General features: G+C 42.3%; 2 protein-coding genes across 2 annotated transcripts in view; both read right to left on the bottom strand.

The window, feature by feature from the left end:
• Positions 1-2,018, bottom strand: part of LOC9662031 (1,4-alpha-glucan-branching enzyme 3, chloroplastic/amyloplastic) — a 3,891-nt gene extending 1,873 nt beyond the window's left edge. The window contains exons 1-8 of the mRNA XM_024664381.1: positions 1,722-2,018; positions 1,586-1,657; positions 1,451-1,515; positions 688-1,395; positions 464-633; positions 308-400; positions 176-251; positions 10-122 (exon numbers count right to left, since the gene is read on the bottom strand). Coding sequence (XP_024520149.1) covers positions 10-122; positions 176-251; positions 308-400; positions 464-633; positions 688-1,395; positions 1,451-1,515; positions 1,586-1,657; positions 1,722-2,008 — 1,584 coding nt within the window. The 5' untranslated portion in view covers positions 2,009-2,018. The remainder of the gene's footprint in view (positions 1-9; positions 123-175; positions 252-307; positions 401-463; positions 634-687; positions 1,396-1,450; positions 1,516-1,585; positions 1,658-1,721) is intronic.
• A 2,325-nt stretch (positions 2,019-4,343) lies between these two features.
• LOC112341009 (pentatricopeptide repeat-containing protein At4g02750-like) lies at positions 4,344-6,632 on the bottom strand. Its single transcript, XM_024660362.1, has one exon. The coding sequence runs from the start codon at positions 6,630-6,632 to the stop codon at positions 4,344-4,346; it is 2,289 nt and encodes a 762-aa protein (XP_024516130.1).
• Between the last annotated feature and the right edge of the window lie 7,578 nt (positions 6,633-14,210).

The raw sequence follows: 14,210 nt of genomic DNA, 5'->3' as shown, positions 1-14,210 counted from the left end.
TGATAGAAGCTCACCTACATGTAAGAAACAATCGTTTGCGCCATCAAACATTGCCAGTCCACATACTTCGTCAGGAGCAACGTGAGAGTGGACAATATCCATAAAAACGAGCAATCCCAGTCCTACATCACATCACAGGAAAGAAGTCATGTTTTCTCGTCCAAATGAAACATACCATGCGCAGTATCGACCAGAAACTTGAAATCTTCTGGAGTTCCAAACCGGCTACTCACAGCAAATTGGTTCGTCATCTGGATATAAGCAAAGCCTTAAGTTTGAATATTTTGTTAAGTGAGAAAGAGAAAACCTTGTAACCAACACTGGAGTAGTCGACATGTTCTTGCACTCCCATGAGCTGCACAACGTTGTAGCCACACTTTTTTACGTGTGGAAGGACCTCCTGAGCCAAGTTGGAAGATAGCAAAACGAGCTACTTGGAAAATGTCAGCCACTCTTTTCTTGCCTGACTGAAACGCTTGAATGTAGAGATCCCGGCCTCTTCGCTGCTCATACCAACGTGACACTCGTAAATTCGAAGCGACTTTGGAGGCTTTGGTCTCTCGTGCTGCCACTGGTGCCTCTCCTGGATAGGCGGTTCCCAATACACCGCACTCCACATCTTTCCATCCGGGTCTGCCAGGAAAAGTTCACAAGAACTCCAGTAAGAAAGAGTTTTTCTTTGCTTACCAGGAAGAACATACTTCGCCCATGCTGGAACTCGCTCCACGGGACCTTCCGGAGTTTTGAAGTAAACTCTCACACGAGAGCCGTGAGGAATCGCAGGAAGGTACTTCTTCTCCCAAGCTTTGAACCCCTTGACGGTATACTCCCAGATTGGAAGTGGTGGCTTCTTCGCTAAAACTCGCTCCCTCCACACTGGATCATCGACCACTGTCGGCTCGCTGTAACGCGTTGGATCCTGCTTGAGCGGAGGCAAGTGAGCTTGATCGGTTTTCTTCACCCATTCCTCGTAACCCGGTGGAAACTTGGAGTAGTCCATGGTTTCCTCGTCTTCGGTGTTGTAGGCCAGTTCGTTCACTTCCTCCTCCTTTCCAACTTTGATGCAGCCGAAGTTTTCCCCAAAGATCGACTTGAAAAGAGCCTCCTCGAAAGGCCGTGTGTCTTTCAAGTACTGGTCCTCACCAGGCTCCCAGTACTCGTCCTCCATCTTTTGGTAGAGTGCCTCGATGTCTATATCCCCATCACCTCGATCGTATTCGACAGAATAGTTGTACTCTTGCCAGTGAGGGTCTTTCTCTTGGCCCTCTCGCAGCTTGTCTTCCACGGTGATTCGCCAGGTGCCATAGTCGTCTCGGCCAAAGTAGCCTTTCTCAGCACGGTTTTTCGTGCAATCCCAATTGTTGAAGTCTCCAATGAGCGAACAAGACGTTGCTCCTGCGTGAAAACTTTGGTGAAAAAGAACTTCAAAAGTAGAGTGTCGAAAGTTTACCTGGAGCCCATTCGAAGTATTCAACATAATGAAAGAAGTGGTGCCGCATGCCAAGTATATCATATCTATGAAAGAACTTTCTTTTAATTTCCATCAAAACACACAAGAAAAAGAGAGGGAAAAAAAAAAACTCACCCAGAAGCATGCTGCTCCAAAAAACCATCGCGATCACGCAAAGAGTTTCTTGCATCCTTCAAAGCCTTGAACCTGTCGATAAGCAAAGAAACAGCGATGCTGCAAAGCAACGGAAGCAGCGGAATAGACTCGTTACCGCTGGTAGAGAAATCTCACGAGCTTGTCCGTGGAGCGATCGACTTTCTTCACAAAACCAGCTGGATTTGGGACCTGGCGCTGCTGCTGCTGTCGCTGCCGCGGAAATCTCTGCTCGGCCTTCGATTTCGCGGGCTGCTGCTGCTGCTGCTGCTGCTTGGCGGCACCGCTCGATCGATTGCTGCTACTACTCCCTACATTCTTGTCCACATACCTCGCCTTATTCCGGCGACCGCCGCTACCTCCATCCACAACCATAGCCACGCGAAGAGGAGACGCGATCGCCATGCCTTCCAGGGTTTAGGGCTTTACAACAAGTTTAGTCATATACAGTAATCTCTATTGAGTACTAAAACGCAATGTTTGAAGACACCATGGTGAAGGAGCCTCCCCACACCATGAGATAAACAGGAAGTCGCTCCTCCTGGCATAGCATTCATGGAATATCCCGAGCCTCAACCAAAGTCTTGCAGGAGTATCCCATCCTAGACTCTGAAATCATGTTTTTCTCTGGCTTCCGGATCAACGTCGCCCTTCTCATCTTTGTGTCTGAATTCATATCACTTGCGACAAGGTTAACGAACAGATCAGTCATTCCTCTGTCACCCCTTGCCTTTGTGAAGCATCGGAAACGGCACGGCATGAGATCTTCCTTTTCTCGTGCCTTCAAAGAGTTCAAGACTTCAGTTTGATGCATGGCTGCCACAAGCTTGACTACATCAGGCTGCATGTCTTGAACCTCGAAAAGATTCATTTTCTCCAAAAATTCCTGACTTAAACCCTAGGGCTTTGACGATGGCGGATGTGACGGTGGCTTACTGTGAGGTGCTAATATCAATCTCGGGACGTGTTCCAAAAGGAGCCTTCGTTGAGGCCTTGATTCCACTGGCCAGGGCGAGAATCCAAGCTGAGATTCACAGTGACACTGGAGATTTCTCTTTCTTCCCCACACCACATGAGAGTTCGTCTGCGTCGGAATGGTGCAAGATCGGAGGTATGAACTTTTTCTCCTATCGGGACCTCTTGAGTTTGTGCTTTAGGTTGCACGGTTTTGTTCTTTCCAAAGCATGGACAGGAGAACCTGGAAGATGCAAAGCTCTGGAGCAAGCTTCGACTCTTGGAGAAAGTGAGAATTCTTGAAATGCAAATGGAATCCAAAGATCCAAAGGCAGTACAGATCGAGCTGGAGGATGATCCTTCTCAGGTGTGTTTTACGTTTGTTCATCCCCTCACATAGACTAAATGTTTATTCCAGGAGAGGATCAAGTTTGCGGCTGGTTTTTGCGAATTCTCCACTCGGACTTACATCAACAAGTGGATCAAAGACGCATGGAGCCCAATAACAACTCCCCCGGAAGCTAAGCGTTTTGTGATGGAACGAATTGGCTTAGCATCCGAGGAGGATTGGACGGGTTCCTGCGTTTGCGTGCCAAAGACTGACCGTGGTAATCACTGGAAGCACGGTGGACTGATTATGTTCCTGCCAGATGAAAGGGATAGGGAGCTTGCTGAAGGCACGCTCTTGAAGCAAGCACGGCTTTATCGACTTTATCTGGTAAAGTTTAACTTGAGGCTGACTAGCGATTTTATGATTTGGATTCTTCTCCCAGGCTCAAAAGAAGCTCGAAGAATCCACTGGGAAAGCTCAAGACCTTTCAGATATTTGACATCCTGCACTTTGTTCTTTATCTCTTCAGTTTTTTCATCTTCTGGTAAGTTTGTGTAATATTCTTTTTCAATATGTTTACGGAGAATACTTCTTCCAGGATTTGGGGGAGGAACACTAAGCACAAGATCAACCAATTTTAAGCTCATGACATACCTTCATTGTTTGAACTTCGATACGTACGGATTTCTTCCATCTGTTGTAGGATTATAGGGACCAAGCGATGCTGAAGTGAAAGCTTACAGTCTGGCTTGTACTTGTGACGTAAAAGCAAGCACTTCCAGTCAAATGGCATTTCAGTGAGAACATCTTCGATTGAAAGACTTGATTCAAGTATTTCGCGTGGCTCAAGGCGTCCACAATGTAGTGCTGCTTGGTCGGAATCACTCCAAAGTCGTCAAACATCAAAACGAATCTCAATCGTCCATTTGCGACAGTTTCCGACTGCTATTACACACACACTCTCTCTCTCTCTCTCTCTCTCTCTCTCCTTCGTGCAATTCCTCACTGTTCAGAGCTCGTGCAAGCTAAAAAATTTGTGCAAATTCCTTTTAAAGTCTAACCAGTTGCCCATGAACCGAAGCTACTTTAGCTACCGGTGCCAATCTGGAACGTAAGGTCGCGAAACGAGCACAAACCAAAAGACTTACCGTGCTTCCTGCGCAAGCGATCTTCTGTTTATAGAACTCAGATTTTCAAATACATTATTATTATTATTGTAATTATTATAATTTTCGTTCTTTAGTTTGTAAACTCTGGTTCGTCAGCAAGCCAAAGAAATTTTTCCCAAGCATTAAAGATAGCTCAACGCTGACTGATATTTAGACAGGGAGTTTCTTGAAAAACAGCCAGCAAGCACGAATCAACAAAAAGCTACATTGCTATGCTTTCAGTTTCGGTGCACATCGATTCCTTCCATCATTTGTAACATTCCAGAAGCGATGCTGCAGTGCATAGTTACAACCTTGAGGCTAGCATGTATGCAGCCCCATCCATGGAGTCTAGGCTTACAACAGGGGTCATTGGCTTGTACTTGTGATTCGTGCGACTCCAAAGCAAGCACTTCCAGTCCAGATTCTCGGCCTCAAACGGCATCTCCTTGAGAACATCTTCGGCATCTTTCAAGTATCCCGCCCGGCTCAAGGCGTCCACAATGCAGCAGTAGTGCTGCTTGGTCGGAGTCACTCCAAAGTCAGCACGCATCGAAACGAATCTCCATCGTCCATTCGTGACGGTACCAACGCGGCTCGCTGACACCAGGGCTAGTACAAAACACATAGAGTCTGGAATCTCGAACAGCGAGAGCTCCAAGAATAATCTCGACGCATCCGCATGATGCCCAGTTTGGGTATATGCTGCAAGTAGTGCGCTCCAAGAAACCAGGTTCCATTCTGGCATTGCAAGAAACAAGGATTTCGCGAATTCAATGTGGCCCAATCTCGAATACGACGATAGCATCGAATTGTACGATATTATACTACGTTCCGGCATGAAATAAAACAAGAGTTTGGAGTGCTCTAGGTACCCGCTCACACCAAACGCTGTACTTAAAACAGTCCAAGACATAGTGTCACGCTCCGGCATTTTTTCAAAGATGGCATTTGCTTGTTCTAGATCCCCCAATCTGGAATATGCTACCAGAAGTTGATTCCATGAAACTAAATCTTTTTGAGGAGCTTGATCAAACAACAATTGCAGCCGCACAATGTCTCGTCCATGTACATGGGCTGAAAGAATGGCATTCCAGCAAACTAGATTGTGGTAGGGAAGGGATTCAAAGAGCGCCCATGCTTTCTCAAGCTCTAGGTTTCGGGTGTAAGCTGTGATCATTGAAGTGTAAGAAACAATGTCCTTGACAGGCATGGAATCAAAAGACATCTTTGACTTCTCCAGATCCCCTTGCTGGGCATACGTAGAAAGACGTATATTCCATGATATTAGATCGCAATACGGCATAGAATCCCACATTTTTTCTACGTGATCATACTTTCCTTCCAAGGAACACGCATCTAGCATGGCATTCCAGGTTACCATGTTTTTCTGTGCCATGCTATCAAAAAGAATCTTTGCTTCTAAGTAATGCCCAGTTTGGGCATATGCTACTAGCATACCATTCTCAAATGCTAGGCTGTACGGAGTTGTACGAAATCTCTCAAATATTTGCCTGGCACGGTCCACGTGGCCATTTCGTGCATATGCATCCAGCATTGCCGACCACGTCACCACTGCATGCTCAGGCATGGTAAGGAGTATCTTCTCGGCATCTTGCAAATGCCCGCTCTGGGAATATCCACACACCATGGAGTTCCATGTCACAATGTCTTTCTTGGGCATTTGGTGGAACAACATTGCCGCATCAGAAAGATTCCCATTTTGGAAGTATCCCGCTAGTGTGGCATTCCAAGTGAAAAGATCCCACTCTGGCATCTCATAAGTGATTATCTTTGCCACATCGACTTGGCAATCTTGCATATACCCTGCCAACATGGAATTCCAAGTGACTAGATTCCACAAGGGAGCATTGTCAAATGTTGACTTTGCGCTACCAAGATCCCCGGCTTTGGTATATGCCGCAATCATGGAGTTCCACGTCACAAGATCTTTTTCGGGCTGTTTGTCAAACAAATATTTGGACTCTTTTACGTTCTCAGCCTTTGCCAACACTATGTTGTAAGAATAGAGGTCGTGTGAAGGCAAAGACTGAAAGAATGAGATAGTCTCTTCAAAATGCCCCAAACGGGCAACCGCGCCTAGCATTGCGTTTGACGCCACCAGATCTTTGTAAAGGATAGAATCGAAAACTTCTAGCGCTTGATCGAGGTCTCCGCCGTTGGAGCACGCCTTGATCATCGCCGTGCAGGAGATCACGTCTCGTTTCGGCATAGCATCGAAGAAATCCCTCGCGCGTCGCAAGTTTTCTCCTTGGGCAGTAGCGGTGATGATCGCTGTCCACGACACGAGGCTTGGACCGGGGATGGAGTGAAAGAATCGCTTTGATTCCTCCAAATCCCCACTGCGAATGTAGGCGGCGAGCATGAAGTCCCATGAAAAACAATCCCGCCACTCCATGGCGTCAAACACGGATCGGGCATCTTTGCAGCACCCAAGTCTCCCGAAGCTCTGGATGAGCTGGTTCGAGAGGAACGAATCCCTCTGGAAGTAGATTGATAGAGAGGATTGGATCAGTCTAAGTGATGCCGAGCTCTTGCAAGAACGGATACTCTCAAGCAGGAAATGGCGATCCATGTGCCCAACATTTTTATAAAAAATGAAAAAGAGCTCACTATGTTAGACCCATGAGGAAGACAAACTAGAATAGTTCCTCGTACTGTTGTGAAGATTTAACAGCGACAGTCGAGTGGCATACGAGTATCTATGATCATTCCGAACAGCTCGTCTACATGACGCTGAAGTGGCTCAAGAACAGGCTCGAGCTGTTCCGAGTAAGCTTACATTTATTTCCTCGCAGAGATTAATGTACTGACTGACCTGATCTTGTCATGGTTCATCAATAAAATTAGTCGTTATAAAGTGTAAAGCAATGTTGGCTAAGAAGAGTTGAAAATCTTCCTCCTTGCATCGTCTCATTTTCCTGTTAAGCAAAAACTTGAGGAGGTCGGACATGAATCTATTCAGCCAAGAATGACAAAACAAAAGGAGAGAAAAAGAAAGAAAAGGCATACCTTACTTTGTTGATGGGATTTTTAATAGCATTGACTGTGGCAAGTCATCTGTAACGCCAGATCGACACAACACCACGTTCCTCGCAGCTCTCGATGCGTGCTCGGGCCTCTCGAGCCTCTCCCGCTGCTGCCAAGTTCATGCAGCGGCGGATCACACTGGCTGGATCCTCGCCATGGCAACTTCGGTGGTGGTGAGTTATAGAAAATGCAAAATCCAAGGTAGTGTTTGCTCGCATCGAGCATCCATCCATTGTCTCGTGGAACTCTTTGCTAAGATCGTATGCCCAAAACGGGCATCTCGCCAAGGCCGCGAGCTTGCTCGAGGAAACCAGCGTGGTTCTGTTTAACACACTCGCGGCGGTTATATCCAGCACGGGAGAGTGAACGAGGCTTTGGAGATCCTCACGAAGAGGATGCCTGCTGACAGCTTCTCGCACAACACGGCTATGCCAAGCCGGTCATATCAACAAAGCAAAGGAAATCTTTGAGAAAATGGAGGAGCCAAGCACGGTTTCGTGGAACACCATGATTTGTATCTTCGCCCAAGCCGGGCAATGCAAGAGTGCTGCTCGACTCTTTCACAGCATGGATCTGGAAGGCATCCAGACGGACAAGGTGAGTTTCTTGGCTGTTCTTGACGCCCTTGGGGGGATCACCACTCTCCAAAAAGGGAAAGCTTGTGCATGGTGAGCTCCAGCACTCCAGGTTGATCCGACATGATGACAAACAATGCGGTTGTGAACTTTTATGGGAGGTATGGATACCTCTGAGGGGCAAAAGTGGTGCTTGAGGCAACAACAGGACGTGGTTTCATGGAATGGAATCATCTCGGCATATGCGAACAACGGTCATTTTGAGGAGATTTTTGATCTCTTCTGGAGGATGAAGCTCAAGGGGTTTGATCCGGACGAAGTCACGTCTTCTCTGCGTGTAGCCATGCCGGGCTCATTGAGATCGGTAAGCAGTTTCCAGTCACTTGTGCTTGATCATCACATAGCTCCAACCTTGGAGCAATTCATTTGTGTGATCGATTTGGTTGGGCGAACTGGCCGGCTTGATGAGGCCCAAGACGTGATCGATAGCATGCCAATTGAGCCGGGCTCCATTGCCTACGTGATGCTGCTTGGAGCTTGTAAAACGTCTCACATTTGTGTAGAGTGAATGCTAGAGTTTAAATTCTCATCTTGCTGATTGCCATATACAAGTTTGCTCTACAGTGTTGTATACTACTAAGTCCACATCAATAAATTTTCATCATAGATTACCATGTTTCCATCTTTTTGCAACCTTAGAAAGCATCCATTGCTTTTGCTATTTGTGTGATATAAATATTGCAATTGTTTCTATGTGGCTAAGTAAGCTTTACTTTATCTGGAAAAATATAATCTGAATCTGATATGCTAAACTGTCCATTGATATATTCTTCAGATCCAAATTTTATAAAATCATCCCAATCTGTAAATTTCTAATTTTAAATCAAAGTCTTTATAGTTTATACTAAAATAAGGGAAATATGTATTTGGTTGTGCATTTGAAAATGATATTGTCATTTTAAGGATTTACCATTTTTGGTTTGATTAAGGGGGGTGGTAGTGGATATACCTAGAATATGCCTGAATATTTTAGGATATTCTACTATTTAACATTGTTATTCATTTAGATTAATTTTGTATTTATAATTTATAAACTTTCCTAAACACTTCCTTGTATATTCTAGTTTATTCTACCATCTAATGGTTGATATTCAATCAGATTAATCTTGTGTTTAAAAATTATAAACATGTTTATATTTATAACCTTCCATTTGATTAATTTAATTAATGAATAAGAATAAAACTACTATTAAGAAAACCAAGTGTTATTGCAGCAATGCACAAAAATGTATTCAAAAACACTACTTTAGAAAGTGGAAATCCTGAACAATAATTAATAATATCTAAAAGAAAACCCATGATTCTATGTCTAGAACTGGTTCATATACATCTAAATAATAATAATATTTTAGTAATTTTATAGAGATTAAATGAAATAAAAATTTAGGCATATTAAATGTTCTTTTAATTGTATATTAAACCGTTATAAAAGAGTTTAAATTTCTAAAAATAAATAATTTATAATAAATAAATTATACTTGTAAGTGCTCTCTCTATTTATTTATCTAGAGAGAGAGAGAGAGAGAGAGACACACACACACCCTATTATTATAGTATATGGACCATCCATTTGGAACTAAAATTCTTGTATATAAATAAAAGTCTAAACCCCTAATTAATATACTTATTCCTATATCCCAAGCATTCACATTAGTGAAGATGAAAAGTTTACATTAAGGGTGAAACATTTTACAATGCTTTATTTTAGTGTTTAGGATTATACTTTTGCTTTGTTTTATTGTTTTTGCTTTCTTCTCTAGATTTGTTATAGCTTTTTGTGAAATTTAGGATTATAGTTATCTTCTTTTGATCTTCATTGCATTTTTTTTCTGTTATATCATATTATCATCAATCAAGGAGTATATCACTTGAGACTACTAATACTACTTTGTTGAATCAAGTTTTTGGTGTTATAGGGTGTGATCAAATTGATGTTATATCTATCCTTAGAGTGTTGTTATTTTCAACTTCTACAAGATGGGACTACACATCATTTCCTATGCTTGGTATTCTACCACTTGTTGATGTGAAGTGTGATTATGTCATAAATTAAAAAGCTATAGATTATACAATTTGGATTTTAGAGAATGTTAGAGGAATAAATTTATGGGAAAATAATGTTTACAAACTTAAATGGATTTTAGATTGTGATGAAGAGTTTGATTATTATGAAGATAGTTTTGGAGATGAGTTAGAGATTTTGTGGGGTTGTTAATCCTTCAATTTGCCATTTAATTCTTTCTTTTTAACTTTTGTTTTTTTCCCAACCTTCTATTATTTCTTGGGTTGAGCCACTTTCTCATGTTCTTAGTGTTTCTTCCTCATTTACAATATGTCTTTCATTTGGTGATCTTTTGTGATTTTTATAATTCTTATTTTTAGTTGAGTGTTGAGTTAAGTGATTTCTATCTTCTTTATAACTAATATAGATATTAAATGTATATGTGAAGCTAAGAATTTTTCTTTTATTTTGTTGGTAGAATCTTTAATCAATTCTAATATTAAAGATTCTTTTATTATTCCAAAGGAGTTTATTTGTTCCCTTAAAAGTGTGGATGTCTTTATTGATTTTCGCGTCTCAAGGGCTGAGTTGTGTGTTGAAAAAGTTGAGTGGTGTGAATATGCTTTATAAGCTTTAAACATTTTTTATTTTATTTTATGTCCCTATTTCTTTCTTGCCAGATACTAAAAATTCCTTTTTATATAGTTCTTTATCCATTTTTCTTCTTTCACAATGTTTCTTTATCAATTTTTTTCATTTTCTCCTTTTTATGCAACATTTCAAACTTTTTTTTTCTTCTAAGGAGGGGTGGAAGGAAGGGTAAAAATGAGAATTCAGCCCTGATGATAGATTTAGACTAATAATTTAGATGTTATTCAATTTAGTATTTTTCAAACCCAAGGACACTTAACCTCAAATATCTCAATATTTTCAGCTGATTGAAAACTTTTATTTATTAGCCTTTTCCCTGTATATTTAAATCCCTACCTATCATCTTTTAAATTGTTCTTTTTAATTGCGTCCAAGAGTGAGGACAAGAGGATATTGGAGTGGAATAAGAATAAACAATATAGATTATGAAATGAGTATAGTGATATCAAAAAAGCCTTTGACTCTATTACTTAGCTAAAGGAATCACACCACATATTGAGATTGATATTTGGTAGGTCCAATTTACTCATGTTGAGCTCAACCTGAGGGGTAGAGTATCAAGAGAACAGGGCTTTTGAGAGAGTTGTGGCTCTTAATTTTTGATCACGAGAGCATAAATTTGCAAGGAAGTATAGTAGATTGTAAGCAAGTAAAGGGAACGACTTGATAAATGATTCATAGGGGTTCAAATATATAAGGAAAGGGTCTATAAACAAAAATACACCCTTTTTTTCAATCGGTTAAAGGTCTTGGGTGTAGTCATTTAACCCTATTTTTGACCACTTCATAAGTTTTATTCCTATCTTGGGATATGCTAGCCCTGTGAATGGCATCTATGCTATTTAACTTTTGCATTTGCTCCATGTGTTTGATCTCATGATTGACACCCAAAGGTACCACTAATATATCAGCCCGTTACGTTAAGGCCATGCCTATTCACAGTTGTCACATTAGTAGTCCAAGACCATTTGCATCACAATTTAGTTTCTTAAAGGCTAAGCCATCTATCCATGAGTGGTCATCCCTTGACCACACCTTAGCACCCTTAGGATGTCTGAAGACATAGGGAACACCTTTCCCCAATGTCCTCTTTTGTATCCCTACCAAGTCCCTCTTCATCCACAACTATGCTTGCCAACACCGCTATTGGGTCAAGGCCCAAAGCCCTAACCACATAGTTCTACTATCCTTTGGGATTTCCTCACCATATGACCATATCCTTAGTTATTATACTAGAGGATTGTTTTTCTTCCTTTCCGCAATTTAGGACTTTGGGATGACATTTCAAAATACCGTAGTTCTATGCAAACCTCGTGGGTACTTTCCCACCTTCCGCCTTTAGGTGCTCTAGCCATATGGCTAGAGCAAGGTTTCGATGAGCCACATTAGGTATTCAAGTAGGTAGTGCCACCCACACTTGGATTGAGAGCATTAACCATATAATCTCATTGGGGAACTAGAGTTGGCTTTTGAACACTTCACCAAGCTACCCCGCTTATTTGTTTATATTCACCCTAGCTTTGGACTCCTTAATGGTTATATCATTACCTAACATGTAAGTATAACCTTCTTTGGTCACACTAACTTTTCCTGGCCAAATTGGCTTTACTAGAGTCCTCCCCCTACTATATTTTTTAAGATCACTAAACCCCCCAGGGTTTGGGAGACAAAAGCTTTGGGCTTTCATCCTCAGACTCGGACTTAGACTCAGACTCAGAATCAGTCTTGGTCTTGTTCTCGGTCTCAGTCTTAGTCTCAGACTCAGACTCGGACTTGGTCTCACTCTTGCTCTCACTCTCAGTCTTGACCTTGAACTCCATCTCAAGTCCATCTCAGACTCCATCTCAAGTTCATCTTGAGTTCATCTTGGACTCCATCTTAGGTCCTTCTCAGACTCCATCTTGGACTCCATCTTGAACTTCACATAGGACTCTATCTTGGTTCATTTTGGACTCCATCTCGGACACCATTTTGGACTCCTTCTTAAACTTTATCTTAGATTCCATTTCGAACTCTATCTCGAACTCCTTTTTAGACTCCATCTCAAGTCCCTCTCAGACTCCATCTTGGACCTCTTATTGGAGTCCATCTTGGACTCCTTCTTACACTCCATCTCGGACTCCATCTGAAACTCTTTCTTGGGTCCTTCTCGGACTCCATCTTAACACTTCATCCCTTTTCTAGCGACTCATTTATTGCTCACTTCATGCTCGTTCCTCAAGCATTTGGTTGGGAGTTCCACTCCCGCTCTTGACTTTCTAAGTTAGAGCTTTTAGTCCAAATGTATTATGCTTGTTTGGCTTTTGCTTTGGCCACTACTACGTGGCACATTTTTGGCTCTACTTTGGGAATTAGGGATTTGTGTTTCACAACTCCACCACCCATAAATGAGGTTCAATATCTTCATCAAATGATAAACCATTTTATAAAATAATCCCATCATGGATTACCTGGAATCAAGTCAATATTTATTAATGGTTCAACGCTAAAGGCTCACCATGCCTTGCCCATCCTCTATGAAATATAGTTTTTCCAACTTAGACACTCATTTTGATCACATGTGGTGGTTTTTTCCCTTTATTAGTTTAGTTCTTGCTAAACTTGTTATAAACATCTTCTCTATCCCAATCCACTACTTATTCCCAAGTAGTCTCAGCTTTTATTAACATAAACATCATATTTTGGAATTTAGTTTTGATTTCTCAAATCAATTTCCTAGGTGTCTCTGTGCATTGCACATGTTGTGCAAACTCCACTTCACCATACTAAAAACTTCTCTACTTGAGGGCACTATCATGCTCTTATCTATTTTGTGCCACCCTTGGCACTAAGTTCCACTTATCCATAATTTTTTGCTAGGGTTGTCCATGACCTTATCATTTAGTTACCTTGCCACTCCTTCCTTTGGAACTTTTACTTTTGCCAAATTGGAGCATTTGGGAATCCATCCTTAGAAACATATTTTCTTTCCCCACATCCATTAACATTTAACACATTAGTGTTTTTAACTTAACTCTTCCTTCCAATGATTTTTATGGCCCATTTTTTGCCACTAGTATTTTGCTCCTATCCTTTGATTGTGGCACTAAACAACATAGAATCACTACATCTATCCTTAAGATATCGTTTTGGTTCCATAATAAAAACTCTACTTTGCTAAGTCTAGAAGATGTTCACCCTTAGTGTAGCGCACGTGGTTTTGACCCTTTATCCTATGGTGATTTACCATAGGATAACACCATGAAGCGGAACCTAAACCCTCTTTGTGCCACGTGACAGATGCCACGTGTCACATACCACGTGTCCGTGCCACGTGTCTATAGGAACCCGAGGTTCAGGGCCTTGGGCCACTGAACGAAGGAATGGTGCCAAACTCCCAAGCGTGACGCCAAGGAGTGATGGAACCGGACCACGGAGCAACTCCCGAGCATATAGCCCAAGGAGCGAAGGGACAGGAGCCCGGAGCAACTTGGAACAGTCCTGGAGCAACCAGCATATCAATGCCAGGACCAGCACGCAAAACGGAGCCAAACGGAGTCTGGCGCTATTTCAGCATACCGGTGGCCTAACGTGAGGATATGGGTACTCCACCAGCTAGCATGGAATGGAACTTGGGCTTAGACCCAAGCCGGACGCAGAACAAGGACAGACACGCAAGCGGGAGCTAGACTATGCCTCAGGTTGGTCGGCCATGCCCGACCTACCCACTATCCCTACTATACATTTGGAACCCCCCACAGCCCCCCCCCCCCCCTTGAGGAACACACGCTTTGGGCTTTCACCCCAAGCCTCCCTTAGTATTAGGAGTTAGTCTTTGGGACAAGCTCAAAACTTA

This window comes from Selaginella moellendorffii, unplaced genomic scaffold, assembly GCF_000143415.4.
Source record: "Selaginella moellendorffii unplaced genomic scaffold, v1.0 SELMOscaffold_2, whole genome shotgun sequence".
Taxonomy (NCBI): domain Eukaryota; kingdom Viridiplantae; phylum Streptophyta; class Lycopodiopsida; order Selaginellales; family Selaginellaceae; genus Selaginella; species Selaginella moellendorffii.
The sequence above is the reverse complement of the archived record's forward strand: the minus strand, read 5'-3'. Positions and strand labels throughout refer to the sequence as shown.

Bases quoted from the DNA above. Each gene is read 5' to 3' on its own strand.
- LOC112341009 (XM_024660362.1), bottom strand. From the start codon at position 6,632: ATGGATCGCCATTTCCTGCTTGAGAGTATCCGTTCTTGCAAGAGCTCG.